Here is a 16365-nt window from a genome sequence, read left to right as displayed (position 1 = left end):
TGTGGGATCCAGTTTTTTTTCCCTAAAAGACCATACAAGCTAATAATAGTGTTGTTTAATTTCTGAAGATTTGTACGTTTTTTTTTTTTTGTTTGTTTTTTTTCTGTACATCCACTGCTGTTTTTTTGTAGGTCATATGTTGTGTATGCTGCCATTTTCTCCTGTTTCATGCTTTATTTTACATTTTGCACAGATTATTGTTTCATGATGGGTTAGTTTTCTGTTCTTTGTTTTTCTGTCTGCAAAAATTATAATAAAAAAAAACCTTAAGTTAAATTATTTGGTTTGTGTTGCATTTTTTACAGTGCACCTTAATTGTTGTTTCAGTTTATCGCAATTTTTTAACTACTACACCTCATTTCTGTCAGTTACCAAGGCAGAAATGTCCACACAAGCACATGTATTTGCAAAATTACACTTTTTTTTTTTTCTAAGCGGTTTTACTGTTTGTCACATTTTCCAAAACTCTGGAATCTATAGTTTTTGCCTCATGACGTCAGTTGGTTGTGCTGTTTTCTCCTTTCTGATTGGCTCACACCAAATGCTGATGTCACAAATGAGGCAAATTTGGCACATTCACAGCAAACACATTGTATATTTCTGCATATTGCATATTTCTCATTGTATATTCGCCCACAAGACTGTAATCCACCTCTGTTCCCACGTTTGCATTGATTTGTGTGCTGTTAACTCGTGCTAATAATTAATTCCCCATTTGGTTGTGAAGACTGCATAAAAGTGTTGTTATCGCCACTGGTTGGTTCAGCGTGCCCTTATCATGCATCACAGTGCGTTTTTGCATTTTTATTAAATGTTATTTATATTTTAGCCTCATTTCATTGAACCAAAACAATTTTTTTAGCTTATCGTTAATGAAGACAATACTGACGAATGTCAATTTCAAGGCTTCTTTGAATGCACAATTATTTAACAGTTAATGACATTTTGCTTACTAGCACAGTCTGCTATAGTGCTAGATCTTAAAATGTTTTTTGGCTGTGGAGCCGTGTTGAAGAGGCGGCTCTGTGGCTGGTCTGCTGCACTGATATAGTTTTAGCCACTCTACTCATCAGTACTTCAGATCAGACAGTATGAGACTGCAGTCACATTTCTCTTCTTACAATTATGGCAATTCTGTTAGGAGGTATGTCTTCATACCACACATCTCCACATGAAAGTATTTTATATTTATTATTTTTTGTTGAATACATTTATAATATTTGTTACTGAGGGGACAGTTCAAAGATTGTATGTTTTTAAAAGTATGATAAATGCTGGAATTATTTGATCAAAATACAGTGATAACACTAATAGTGATTTTTTTAAACGATTTATTTACTCATTTGTTTATTTATGCATGGAATAATTTTTTTAAGAACTTTTTTATTTAAGTACAAATAGGGATTTTTTTTTACCTTAACATGATGCTGCTCCCCAGCAATCCTTTTTAATTATCCAATTTATGAAAACAGTTGTGTATTAATTACAGTACAGTGTATCTTTACTGGCATACTGTAGTATAGTAAGAGACCGTTTGAAAATTCTCAGTTTCTCTAGATATCTCAATTTATTAGCTGTCATGGGTTTGAATAAGATGCTAATTTATTTTAGGTTTAATGATATTACTTTTTTAAAGGTTATGTACAGTAAAAGTCAGAATTATTATCCCCCTTTTGATTCTTTTTTTTTTCTTTTTTTAATATTTCCAAATTATGTTTAACAGAGCAAGAAAATTTTCACAGTATGTCTGATATTTTTTCTTCTGGAGAAAGTCTTGTTTGTTTTATTTCGGCTAGAATAAAAGCAGTTTTTAATTTTTTAAAAAACAATTTTGGGACAAAATTATTAGCCCATTTAAGCTTTTTTTTTCGATAGTCTACAGAACAAACCATTGTTATACAGTAACTTGCCTAATTACCATAACCTACCTAATTCACCTTATTAACCTATTTAAGCCTTTAAATGACACTTTAAGCTGTATAGAAGTGTCTTGAAAAATATCAAGTAAAATATTATTTACTGTCATCATGACAAAGATGAAATAAATCAGTTTTTAGAAATAGGTTTCTAAAACTATTATGCTTAGAAATGTGCTGAAACAATCTTCCCTCTATTAAACAGAAATTGGGGAAAAAATAAACAGGGGTGCTAATAAGTCAGGGGGGGTTATAATTCTGACTTCAACTGTATGTGTTTGTCTCTTTGTGTATACTTGTTTATGTGGTTTATGAGGGCACACATTTGTATAATGAAATGAATATGATGTTAGTATGAGTGTTAAGATGGTTTATAAGGACATGTCTTGTGTCCTTGGAATTCAAAACAAAATCTCGTATCCTTGTAACCCTATGAAGGACATTGTTAGTATTGGATTCTTGCTAAAAAAAAAAAAAAGTGATTGCTGACCCCAAAATTTTAATTTTACAATATGGAAAATTATTTAAAGAAGAATAAAAAATAAAATATCTATACTTAGTAATATATGAATTTCTTCTTTAGCTGTTTGTTGTAATTTTGATTCATGTGCCTAAATGTCTGCGCACAAGATTATTGGAACTAGCAGACTGCAAAGACCACACAGATCTCTGCTGTCTTCAAAATCCAACCCAAACAAAGACTTTCAGAAGACTGGCTGTTACACAAATGATGGATTTAAATGTGTCTTGTTGCTTTCCCCTCTCTGTATGTTGCCTGTGAAGACATCGTTTATTAGATTTCAGACACATTAGTTACATCCGAAACCAGTCGCTTGTTCACTACTTTACTAATCGCTATGTAGTGTATGACAGTTGAGTTGATTAACAAAGTAATTAAAATGGGTGAGCAAATGGGTTATATGCAAAGCGGGTGTTTTTCAGCAACCGATAAACTTTTGGTGAAAGGTTAATGTGATTATTTTCAATTTCATTAGATTCCTTTTACAGTATTGATAATGTAATTTAATTAAAATATGATCTGTAAATAGACTGAAGCAATTATTTAGTTGTTCAAGTGTAGAACAAGACAAAAGACTTTATCTAGCCACCAGCTAGCTCTCTACAACTCTCACAGCGCCTGGCTGCGCCTGGTCAGTACCTGGATGGGAGACCACATGGTTGCTAGGTTGCTGCCAGAAGTGGTGTTAGTGAGGCCAGCAGGGGGTGCTCAAACTGCGGTCTGTGTAGGTCCTACTGCCCCTTTATAGTGATAGGGACTCTATACTGCTCAGTAAGTGCGGTCTTTCAGATGTTAAACCGAGGTCCCGACTCTCTGGTCGTTAAAAATCCGAGGATGTCCTTCGAAAAAGAATAACATCTGCCCACTGGCCTCTGTCTATCATGGCCTCCTAACCCTCCCCATATCCTAATTGGCTTCATCACGTCTCTTTTCCACCAATCAGCTGGTGTGTGGTGTGCGGTCTGGTGCAAAATGGCTGCTGTCGCGTCATCCAGGTGGATGCTGCACACTGGTGGTGGATGAGGAGACTCCTCCCTATTGTGTAAAGCGCTTTGAGTGCCTAAAAAAGCGCTACATAAATATAAGGAATTATTATTATTATTATTTAAACGCAAGCGTCATCAGGAGCAGGCAAGCACAGAATCTCCATTGAAAAAACTGTAAAATAAATGTTCATCTTTCAATAACAAGGTGCAAAAAATTTGAATTATATGTTGTGCTTCTTGTCCACTCTGTGATCCAAAGATGGCAATTTTATAATTGTATGACAGTTCACTGGAATCGCTGAAAAATTAAGGGCCCTATCATACACCCGGCGCAGTGTGGCGCAAGGCATGGCGCAGTAGTCTTTTGGTAGTTTCAGCTTGGCGCAAGAGTCGTTTTGAGGCGTTGCGCTACGCTGTTCAAATAGCAAATGCATTAGCGCTCATTTTTGCGCCCATGGGTGTTCTGGTCTAAAAAGGAAGGTGTTCTGAGGTGGACTGCTGGCACGTTGCTATTTTGAGAATCTATAATAGATTTTTAATTAGACCAAAACTAACCCGGTCTAAACTCCGGCGCAGAGTTGCGCCTCGCTTTTGCACTGCTTAATAGGCACAAGAGAGCAATAGGCAAATATCTTTACATATGAAAAATGTAAATATTAAGGATATATATATATAGGATATAATAAGAATAGATATAGGATATAAATATAAAGGATTCAAATATTACAAAACATATTATTTTCTAGCCTACATAAATATGAAAAACCCCTGCTTTTATGTCTTCTTCATCTCGGGAGGCTTTTTCAGTTTATTCATAACAATTTGCTTTTGTATAATGTTATTATTATTAGCAGTATTATTTATTATATCCATATTTATATTTGTTTTATTAAAAACAAGCTTAGATTTGCCCACCTGTCAATTTTTAGACCATATGGGGCACAGCATGTGTTTTAGGATATAACTCAGGTTTATGAGCACATTTTGCTATTATTATTCATTTATTCGTTTGCTGGAAATAAGAACTGAATTTAGAAATTTCAAACGAATTTTTGAAACAAATATTTGCGCTTAACAAACAAAAGTATTTATTTATAGACTAATTGATGTCTGTGCGTAAAGGTTTCCCCATCCAAGAGCGAAAGTAAAAGTGATCCATTATCTCTCATTCTAACGCAGTAGATGCTCTGTTTAACAATTTTCTGTTAAAAAAACTGTTAACTGTTAACTGTTTGCTTGTGAAATGCTCATTTTTTCCACTTAGACTTACTTTGCGTCCTGTAAATAGCGAATGCGCTCTTGGCGCGAGGCAGCTGGCTCTTAAAGGGAATGGGAGATGAGATTCTAATTGGTTTATTCTCAAAACACACCTATAACTCATTAAGAAAATAAACTCAACCCTTTTAGAACATGCGCCGCGGCGCAAGGCAGATTTCCCGTCCTTAAATTAGCAAAAACGCTTCCTGACATGCCCTGAAAGCGTTTGCGCCCTGCGTTTTGCGCTCTGCGCATGGACTGTCAAAATAGAGCCCTAAAAGTCCTTTTACATATAGCCCGTTCAATCAGTGAAGTAAATAATGTGAGTCAGTCTGTTGTGGATAACATAGTCAACAGTATTCTTAACATAGTATTTCCTTTTTGGAGTTATGACACTGTTCTTAGTAACATATTGTTTGAGAACAAAAACAACTGTTTGTAACACTTGAAATCAGAGGGAACTGGGTAAAAAAGTAGTGAACAAATGTAGGAAATGAAGTTGTTCACTCAAGTTTCAGACAGCTCTATAAATTGAACATCGGTATTCAGAAGCAGTCTGGGGAAATTCAGATCATTGTGCTGCACCTGTTACATTGTGCAGATGATTAACCTTCACAGGTGTGAAAACACATGGCTTTCCATTTTTGGACACACTGATGCAAAGGTCACCAATTGTAATATTCATCTTTTTTTCCCCCCAACCTCATACATAAAGCCTCTAATCAACCAGTATATGGCTAGTGTGGCAAGTGGAGGTTTGAAATGGATTCTGTGGTTGGAATAAGATGCATTTACCTTTTTATATAAATACATAAACAAGTTGTACTAGGCGGACTCAAGGATATTTATTGAAAGAAGCAGCACCCAATCACCAATATTGTAGCTGTTATTTATCTTGGCCTTTTTGTATTGCATGAATTTCAACCTTTACTAGCAGATTAATGGTACACAGCATTTGACAATAGTAGAAAAAACAATTAACATAATCCAAGTAAACAACCCAATATAAATGGGAATCATATTAAGACAATACGGTATTAAGCCTCAATTAAAAATTAAAAAGCTTCTATATAAAATCAAAGTGATGTTGTATTATCAAATGTGTAGCTTTTCAATAGCTGATACAGTTACTAGACCAAACTGTAGTTCTTTGCACTCAAGTTTTTCTAGCCCACATTAACTGTTCAAATTTACTATGTGGGTGTTTTTTATTTTCAGACTGTTTTTTTATTATACGATATTTTGATATTTATGAGGAAAAAAATATATATATATTTTTTTTTTCATTTTTAGAGTTTTATTTTTCATTTAATTTCATTTAGAGAAACTGGATTTATTTAGTTCTTACCCATTTGATTGTGTAAAATGATTTGATGATCAACTTTAGTGTGTATTTGTGAAATTATGCTGTTAAATCATTTTTTTAATACAACATTTCAGAGTCAGCATGGTGTAGCTTCTAATATATTGTAAGTTTAGATATCGCTGCAGCATTTTCAATGCACATATGGTGCCACCATGTGTTTTCATGGATGTTTTTTTTCCTGAATGCGTCAGCTCTTTCTCTGACTCACTCATTCGACACATGGCGCTTTGTGTCACACAGCAAGCGCCATTAGACAGTTGGCTGGAAAACTGTTACATCTTATCAAACACAAAAACAAGGTTTTGTTTGGCATGTTTGACACTTTGCAAGTTCTAACTTCTCTAACACCATTTTCTTGTTTTCCAGAAGCACCAAACAGAAAGGACGCCTTCAGAGAGAGTGCTGACGCTTCGAGAATTAGAAGCACGTAAGTGTCTAGATGATTTCTGAGTGAGGCAAACACTGTCTTTATAAGATTTAAACAAATTCAAAGGCTGTTTATTTTGTTTAAAAGGGTTTGAAGTTGACTATCCACACCTGTTTTTTGGCCCTTACCATTTGTCTCAGATATTTGACGCCTGGAGGAGAACTTTAGTCTTGAAAGTTCTAACTAGTGGAGCCAAAATGTCAGACATTGTACGTTTTGATGAAAAGAGAGCTGTTACTGCTATTAGCTTGAAATTCAATTATATTTTATTATGCTGTCTGTTGTGATCATGCGAGATTGGAACCTTTATGAAGATGAAATGCTAATTGCATTTATGGTACACTTTTGACAGATCTGGACAAGCTGGATAATGAGAAGAATGAGATGAACGATACAGACATTGCTGCGCTACACCACTTTTACTCTCGACATCTCGATTTTCCTGATAATGCAGCACTTACTGAACTTATCGCTCAGGTAAAGTCAGCTGTGATTTTTCCTTTATTTAACTTTACAGAGAATGACTCTCAATTATCTGTTTTTGTTTTGTTATTTTGTATTTTGAAAGCCACAAAGGGTAAGTAAGTGACATTGTAGTCATTTCTTGGTCAACTGTCCAAGGATTATTTTATATTTTATTTATTTAGAAATACAGTTTTAAGCAAAGCGACTTACAAATGAGGATAAAATAAGTGTGAGAGAAGAAGAAATGCATAAATGACAACAATAAATGACAACTCACTACAGAGGTTCCCAAAAATTGGTCATGGCGTACAAGGGCTCTGCATATTTTGCATGTCTCTCAATGGTTTTACACACCTGATTTAGATAAGCAGCTCGATAAAAACTTAATCATCACATTTGCATAGAAGTTACATATCACACAAATTAATATCCTTTGAATTGAAAACAATTTGAGCTGGAATGATGGCAGAATATCCTGTGATGTCCACTCTGCAGGGCACTTATGGTCGAATGGATCAAACCTACAAAATGTGCAGAGCGTCGTTACTTCAAGACCAGAATCTGTGACTACGTTTACATGGTCACTAATAATTTGATTTTAATGCGATTAAGAAAATAATCTGATTAAGAGAATACCATAGTCTAAACAGGGATTTTTGATTAATTTAATTAGATTAAGGTCATAATTGAATTAAAGAGAAATCGAATTAAGACGTGGAGTATGCCCATTTTAGTCACATTATTGAAGTGCATTACAGGCATGTAAACACCTTAATCGAATTATTACTGTCGTGTAGGATTTTCGAGGCATTTTGCAACAGAATAGTCCACACACACACACACACACACACACACGCGGCTGTTTGATACTTTTTGCACATACACAGTCGATATTATTAACCCAGTCAGTGCAGACCACAGACACCTGCATCATGAAATGCAGAGGTTTTTTTCTTCCATTCAGCATGCGCTATGAACTCTTTCAGCAGTTCATAGTTGCATCCGATTCCAATATCTCGTTTGTCATGAAGGGCATGCATGAAGTGTTTGTGAATAAATGTAAAAGTGCCAAACTGCAGTTAAAGTCGACAAATTAAAAATGAAACACCCGAAATTACCTAAAACTCCAGAGGAAATGTAGATAGCACTATGAACCAATGACGATAATCTAATTATGTGCTATAACATGTAAAACGGAATCATGAAAAGAATATTCAAAAAGCATCTCATGTAAACACCTTAATCATATTTTTGTCTTAATTAGATTAAGGCAAATAATTTGATAACTGATGTCCATGTAAACAAAGTCAGTGTCTCATTACCTCAGTTTCCTCCAGAGGAAGTAAAATTGCTTTTAGCAAGTCACATATTGTTTTTGTCAGTGCTTTAAATGTTGTCATGCCTTTTAATAACCTATGAAACAGAGTTGGCAAACAAAAAAAAAAAGATTTAAATAATTGCTTTATGACAATTGAAGCTGAATTAATGATTTAGGAGACGGAGACTGTCAAAAATAGACATAGTGGGAGTCTTTCATTTAATATTTTCAAGGGAAAATGTCCGTGAATACACAAACCAAGATTATTTTTAGTGATGACTTGATATAGTTTGTTATTACTCAGAACTGTTTTATTGAAGGGTTTGTTTTTGAAAAATATTAGGAGGTTAATATTGACAAAATACACGGCAGTTCTACAATCAACTGTATAATTTCCGACATCTTTCAGATTGCAAACAAACCCAATTATATATTGCAAAATTGACCTTGATGGTTTTTTTTTTATGTGTGGCATGCTTTTAAACACCAGGAGAAGCACTGTAATATAATTCTTCCCTCTCTTCACCACAGGTGAACTGTAATGGCTTCACCATTGAAGATGAAGAGCTGTCTCATTTGGGATCTGCTTTATTTCCAGAGTAGGTCTCGCATATTAAAGCATTGGCATGGTTTGTTAAATACATGCTGTTAATTGAGTGTTGTTGTGTGGTAGCGTTGCTCTGATGAATCACAGCTGTAGCCCAAATGTGATTGTGACGTATAAGGGTACAGTGGCAGAAGTGAGAGCCGTGCAGGAGATCAACCCTGAAGAGGAGGTAAGAAGGAAACCAAAACACAAAAGAAAACGCATACAATGTATTGCTTGATGTAGTGTGAAATTTGCTCAAAAGCTTCCAACCTGATCTTATTTGATTCGTTACAGGGTCACGTTCAAGCAGACTATGTTGCTTAGTATCAAGCTGTGCAATTATTTAGTCAATTTGTAATGTAGAAGTTGCATAACATTATCTGGCATAGCCATACTGTGTTTTCTAACACCTTTTTGCATAATCTAGTTGCTAATATCATTGTTGAATATTGTGTGACAATTCTTTTTGTTTCTCTTGAATAGATCTTCAACAGTTATATTGACCTCCTATATCCAACAGAAGATAGAATTGAACGACTGAAAGACTCTTACTTCTTTAATTGTGACTGTAAAGAATGCACCTCAAAATCAAAGGTTAGTGTCGTTCTGTCTATATAATGCATTGTACCATTTCATTCACCTGTTATTTTTCTTGAGTTAAAGGACGCAGATAAACTTTAAACTTTTAAACTTTATGCACGGGTTGACATTAAATCCTGCCTGTGTTTTCGAATAGATTAAAGCTTCAAAATGGAACTCTAAATACATCTCTGTTTGTGCCTTTTGTCAAGTATAATTATAATTTAGCCTATATTTCATCCAAAATACAACTCGGAAGCAAACTAGGTTACTATGTTGGCTTAAAGATATCCCACTGAAAGCTCAAATAAACCTTTCCACCACTTCAGGTCAAATATTGTTTACACTGCATCTACTCAACTTGTAAAAGGTATAAAGAGTTCAGATACAAAAAACTGAGTCATTATATAATCATTACTATAGATGACCCTTCCAAATATGGTCAAAACAAGTTTTTTTTCATTCTAGGGGTAATTTCTGTGATTATAAATGAGCATAAAATTGTGCAGAAATATTAAACTTAACCAAGCCACATACTGTACCTGCTATGTAGATGTCAGATAACAATTATACATATTGAATCAGTGCACTCAATGGCACCTTTTAAATCTAAAATGTTCTTCACAGTTTTATTGATATAAAAAAAAGAAAAAAAATGGGATAGAGCTCATCATTTTAATCACAGTAGAAAAAAAGCGTAACATTTATTACTGTTCTGACCAAAAAAAAGCATGTGCTGAATAAAGAAGTAAAAGTTGATGTTTGTGCAATGCCTTTTCTCTCCTTTTTTTTCCTTTTTTGTAGGATGAAGCCAAAATGGAGATCCGTCAGAAGCTCAGCACACCTCCAGAGGAAGAGGAAATCAAACAGATGGTGATATACGCAAGAAATGTCATTGAGGAGTTCAGGAGAGCAAAGCACTACAAAAATATCCTTAGCTGGTCTTAGTTAAATTCTGCTCTGTGTCTGTCTGTATAAATGTTTACAGTGCTGTGCTATTGGGCAATTTTTGAGTATGAAGCATCTCAGAGGCAATGGTTTATTTTTAGTCTCTGCTTGATGATTTTCCATTTTAGTGAAAACAACATTCCAAAATTCAAAATATTGGGGAAGAAATTATTTTTTAAGAAACTTATATTTAATTAGGATTGTTTCAGTTGTTTCAAATTTCCACAATATTTTGTCAAAATTATAATAACTATTTCTTGAGCAACAATATACAGTGATAATTCACCCGAAAATATACAGTGCATACTGAAAGTATTCATAGCGCTTCACTTTTTAGACCAGGGGTGCTCAATCCTGTTCCTGGAGATCTACCTTCCTGCAGATTTCGATTGCTACCCATATCAAACACACCTGCCTGTAATTATCAAGTGGTGTTCAGGTCCTAATTCATTGGTTCAGGTGTGTTTGATATGGGTAGCAACTGAAATCTGAAGGAAGGTAGATCTCCAGGAACAGGATTGAGCACCCCTGTTTTAGACATTTTTGTTACAGCCTTATTCTAAAATGGATCAAATTCATTTATTTCCTCAAAATTGGAAACATAGGAAATTTATTAAAAATAAAAAACCTGAAAAATCACATGTACATAAGTATTCACAGCCTTTGCTCAATACTTTGTTGATGCACCTTTGGGATCAATTACAATTGAATATGATGCCACAAGCTTGGAATTTTTGCCCATTCCTTTTTGCAGTACCTCTCAAGCTCTATCAGGTTGGATAGGAAGCGACAGTGTATAGCCATTTTCAGATCTATCCAGAGATGTTCAATAGGATTTATGTCTGGGCTTTGGCTGGGCCACTCAAAGACATTCACAGAGTTGTCGTGAAGCCGCTCCATTGATTTTTTGGCAGTGTGTTCTGGGTCATTGTCCTAATAGAAGATGAACCTTTGTCCCAATCTGAGGTCAAGAGCACTCTGAACTAGGTTTTCGTTCAGGATGTCTTTGTACATTGCTGCATTCATTTTTCCTTCTATCCTGACGAGTCTTTCTGTTTCTGCTGCTGAAAAACATCCCCACAGCACAATGCTGCATATTAGCCTGGTGATGAGTGGTGCCTGGTTTTTCTCCAAACGTAACAACTGGCATTCACTCCAGAGTTTGTTTCTTATGGTCTGAGAGTCCTTCAGATGCCTTTTGACAAAGTCCAGTTGGGGACTGGCTTCTGTCTGGCCACTCAACTATGAAGTTCTGATTTGTGGATTGCTGCACAGATGGTTGTCCTATAAGGTTCTCCTCCACAGAAGAACGCTGAAGCTCAGACAGAGTGATCATCGGGTTATTGATCACCTCTCAGACTAAGGCTCTTCTCCCTGAATCACTGAGCTTAGATTGGCGGCCAGCTCTAGGAAGAGTCCTGATAGTTCCAAACATCTTCCACTTACGAATGATGGAGGCCACTGTGCTCTTTGGACCTTTTAGAGCAGCAGAAATGTTTCTGTAACCTTCCCCAGCCTTGTGCCTCGAGACAATCCTGTTTTGGAGGTCTACAGACAATTTGTTTGTCTTTCTTTAAAAAAAAATATTTTTTTCAAATTGTCATTAATGGGGTATTGTGTGTAGAATTTTGAGAAAATAAATTAATTTAATCTATTTTGGAATAAGGCTGTAACATAAAACAATATGGAAAAAGTGAATAGCTATGAATACTTTCTGGATGCACTGTAAATATATTTTTTGTGAGACTCAAACAAATTGTGACTAGTGACTAGTGAAGGGTGGCTGAACAATGTAAGAATATTTTTTTATTGGGTTAACCATAATGCACTTTTTAAAATTGCATTTAAAGAGGTTATTTTACACTGTGATAAAATGATAAAGTATTGTTTAACAAACCAATGCAGCTGTGTTGAGCGTTGTAGACCTACTGAGATACAATTGACTGAGGCGAGACATGATTATGACTGATTTGGTCATGATTATTAGTTTTGATTAAACCTTAAAGTTGTGGTTTTGACGTAAAGTTCCTTGACCTCCAAGCACCCCCCAGTGAATTGTTGGAAATCTGTGAATTAAGCATGGAGAAAATGGGTGCAATCTTCGCCGAAACCAACGTGTACATGCTGCACATGATGTATCAGGCAATGGGTGTCTGTCTCTATATGCAGGATTGGGACGGAGCGATGAAATACGGTGAAAAAATTATCCATCCCTACAGGTAACGTGGTATCCAGGACATTTACACTCAATGTACATTTTTAAAGATAGCATAGTTATTTCTCATTCATTTACTCACTATCAGGTTGTTTGAAACATTAATGATTTAATGAACCAAAGAAGATATTGACAAAAATACAATCAAAGTCAATGGGTTTACATTTTAAATTTTTGTGTGTGTGTGTTCAACTTAATAGAAAGATGCTGATTCAATCATGTACGCATTTTCTCTTTAATTTACAGTATATGTCACTTTTATCTATATCTTTCCAGTGTGCACTACCCTCCATACTCCCTGAATGTGGCTTCAATGTACCTGAAACTGGGACGACTGTATCTAGGACTTGAAAAGAGGACTCAAGGAGTTAAAGCTTTAAAGAAGGTAATGTGTTGGTAGTGCTAATTGCAAAACAATATGAAAATATTAGACGTGGGCGTTTTGAAACCTAAGAGAAAAAACAAACAAAAAACAGGTGCTGTAAATATTTTTTGGTGCATAAACTTGTGTCTGAATTTATCACAGGCTCTCGCAATCATGGACATTGCCCACGGAAAAGACCACCCTTACATCGATGAAATTAAGAAGGAAATGGAAGAGCAGACATAATGGGAGGAATATGCATCAAATGCTGGCATGTGTCTTACATCTCTCATAATGGGAATATAAAAAAAGTGATGTCAAAAATTGTGTTTTCCCAAGAAGTCATCTAAGCGAATTGTAGGTTTGTAAATAGATGGCCTGAGTATGGGATGTTTTGTCGCTTTTTTTGTCTGCACTGAGCAAATGTGCTGAACTGTTTTGTGTAAAGAAGGGCTAAGATTTAAAGAATCATATCATATATGGCAGGTTTTTAAAAGGATACCTTTTTGCCCTCTCATGTAGCAACAACATTATTCAATAGCTAACGAATGTAAGTTATTCTCAATAAGGCGAAAGATTCAGATCACTGGTTCTGTTTTACTTGTCTGTTTGCATGGTTATTGTTTTTGGCGCTGATCAAAGTAGATCATGGATACTGTTAAAATATTGGACTTCCAGTCAATCAGTGCGTTTTATAGTGTTACTTTTGTTTATTAAATGTTTCTTGTTTGTTTAGTATTGTGCAACTTTGACAAGTAGCATGGGCAAAAATGGGGAGGATTTAAAAATAAATAAATAAATGGTGCAGACTGCCACATGCAAAAATGATGAAATTTAATGTTATAACACTAAAGTAATAAATCCCTCAAAACAAACACTGACTTTATGTATTATATTTTGTCGACTATAATTCGATTCAATTCATGTATATCTATATCTCTACATCTGTATTTCTATAGCGCTTCTAGTAAATTGAAACTGTGTCAGTCCAGTTTTCAGTGTTGAAGTTCAGTTCAGTTCAGTTCAGTGTGGTTTAATTTTCACTGCTGGAAGTCCAAATACTGAAGAGCAAATCCATCGATGCACAGCTCCACAAGTCTCAAACCAAGCAAGCCTGTGGTAACAGTGGCAAGGAACCACTTCACCAATTGATGAAAGTGAAGGAAAAGAAAACCTTGAGAGAAACCAGGCTCAGTTGAGCATTTCTCCTTTGGGCAAAGTTCTTGTGCAGAGCTGTCACTGGGTCTTTTAGGAATCAGTCTCATGCTCTCCACTGCTCTATGACTGCCACAGCATCTGCTCTGATATGGCCTGGTCCAGGATTATGTCTACCTTGGCATCCATCATCTCTTCACAGTTCTTGGATCACATCAATGGGGCTGCTATACTGTACTTGAAGACTACTACAAATTTCCTTTTTTTTCTGATGAACAATTTATAGGAATGTTTGACTAAAATGTTTATTTTTTTTATATATAAAACTTCATTGGTCAGAATTTACCATGTGAGGAAGACGACCGAAAATATACTTTATCTGATACCTGTAAACAGGTATTATATCGCCAGGTGGCAGGCACAAAATTCATGACAAAAATACCATATATAAATTGTATTTTACCCACACATCTATCTATCTATCTATCTATCTATCTATCTATCTATCTATCTATCTATCTATCTATCTATCTATCTATCTATCTATCTAGATAGATAGATAGATAGATAGATAGATAGATAGATAGATAGATAGATAGATAGATAGATATGTATATAATGCTGCAAAATACTGTTTATTAACTGTACTCTATATTAACTGTAAATTACTTATCTACTAAAAAAGAGATACGGTTATTTTATTTTTGGTTTTATCAAAACTGAAAAGGCTGATTAAATAAAAGACAAATTAACAAAATGTATTGTTTCATTAGTATTTTAATTTAATATGTGTATTTATTATGTAATGTTTATATATTTATACATTATACTTCAAAAATATGCTATGGAAAAAAATTAATTACATAAACACTGTCTAATAATTCTAAAAAATCTAAATCAGATCCTAAAGAAAGCGGAAATTCTAACAAATTAAGTCATAATGCCCTAAAGGATTTTAAAATCCATATAGGACAAAGTGAAAATCCTAGAAGAAAAGTTCTGAATGTACATTAGAATTTCGAAATCATTTAGGACAAAGTGAAAATCCTGTAAGAAAAATGCTTAATGTCCATTAAAATTTTAGGAATCCATTAAGATCCCATATAGGATCCTAAATGATAAACTGAAATTCCAATAGGATTTTTGACAAGGGAATCATCATTTTTAGAGAGCACAATTCCAATGTTTTAACCAGAGAAGATTTAAAGAATCTATATTTGGAGTAAATTCTTTTGACAAATCATTTAGCTTTAATAGAACTTTTGATTCTCTCATTTCGGGAGGGAAAGCAAAAAACGCTATCAAATGCCACCTAAATGGAATAAATAATTTCACTCAAACCCAGACCTAATAAATCCAGAGAAATGGGGAATTTTCAAGTGGTCTCTTTAATTGAGACATGCAATTGCATCCTTTTTCTTAAATTGTTTCACTGAATACATCTAGTGTCTTCTAATCGTCATCATCTGCTATTGTTTTTGTCATAAGTCTTTGCATAAGCTGTGCTGCATCCTGGCAGTAGCCATGGTGATGCAACCTGGCTCTGAAACCATCTGTTATGACCCGGAGCACGTGTTTGGCGGGGCCCTGTGGAAGAAGAGTGATGCCATTCGCCTCCCCACAGATCACTGCATTCAGGAGCACAACCAGATAACCATTCAGAAGAGCGGAACAGCTATAGATCATTATTACAAATCTGAGGCATTCACTGTAATCAACAATTTGCTCAAAGACACTGCAGGCATAAAACCTTTTTATGAGCCGTTTAATATTAAGATTATGATTTAGGCATTTCGTAAAGTGTTTGAGTTGTTGATTTGTTTGTTTATTTGTTGATATTTCTTTAGTTTTTTTTTTTAAACAAAAACATCCAAAATACATTTTTACGCCTTTCATCGTTTAAAGGCTGCTTTCTTAATGTATTATTATTATTTAACTATTTGTTTATTAATGATTTACTTTTCTTAACAAAACAAAACTTTTATTCTGGCAGATTTTATGGCTGTTTTATATGGAACTGTCCTTATTTACATAATTTGATCAAAATTTCCTGTAAAAAAAAGCAATTTTCAGATATTAGTGCTCGAGTTCTATAATTGACATATTTGCCCATTGTTTATTTGGGGAAATGCATAATTTATTCACTTGCAATGCACTTGCCTTAAACTAGTTTTCTTTTATAATTATGAATATTTTATTGTTGTTTATCTTTTTCTTGCTACTCGTCGGTTGTGTGCATTTTGGATGAGAGTTAATTTAT

General features: G+C 34.6%; 1 protein-coding gene across 2 annotated transcripts in view; it reads left to right on the top strand.

Annotated features, from left to right (window-relative positions):
- The window catches only part of smyd2a (SET and MYND domain containing 2a), a 33705-nt gene extending 19880 nt beyond the window's left edge, over positions 1-13825 (top strand). Inside the window, exons 4-12 of one of the 2 annotated variants that reach the window (XM_068214403.2) lie at positions 6412-6472; positions 6825-6949; positions 8787-8854; positions 8929-9031; positions 9328-9438; positions 10228-10351; positions 12416-12590; positions 12863-12971; positions 13113-13825. In XM_068214403.2, the coding sequence (XP_068070504.1) occupies positions 6412-6472; positions 6825-6949; positions 8787-8854; positions 8929-9031; positions 9328-9438; positions 10228-10351; positions 12416-12590; positions 12863-12971; positions 13113-13196 (960 nt within the window). In that variant the 3' untranslated portion in view covers positions 13197-13825. 2 annotated transcript variants of the gene reach the window in all.
- The last annotated feature ends 2540 nt before the right edge of the window (positions 13826-16365 follow it).

The sequence above is a fragment of the Danio rerio genome, chromosome 17 (genome assembly GCF_049306965.1).
Source record: "Danio rerio strain Tuebingen ecotype United States chromosome 17, GRCz12tu, whole genome shotgun sequence".
In the NCBI taxonomy this organism is placed as follows: domain Eukaryota; kingdom Metazoa; phylum Chordata; class Actinopteri; order Cypriniformes; family Danionidae; genus Danio; species Danio rerio.
Note: the sequence above shows the minus strand (reverse complement) of the source record. Positions and strands in the feature narration are given on the sequence as shown.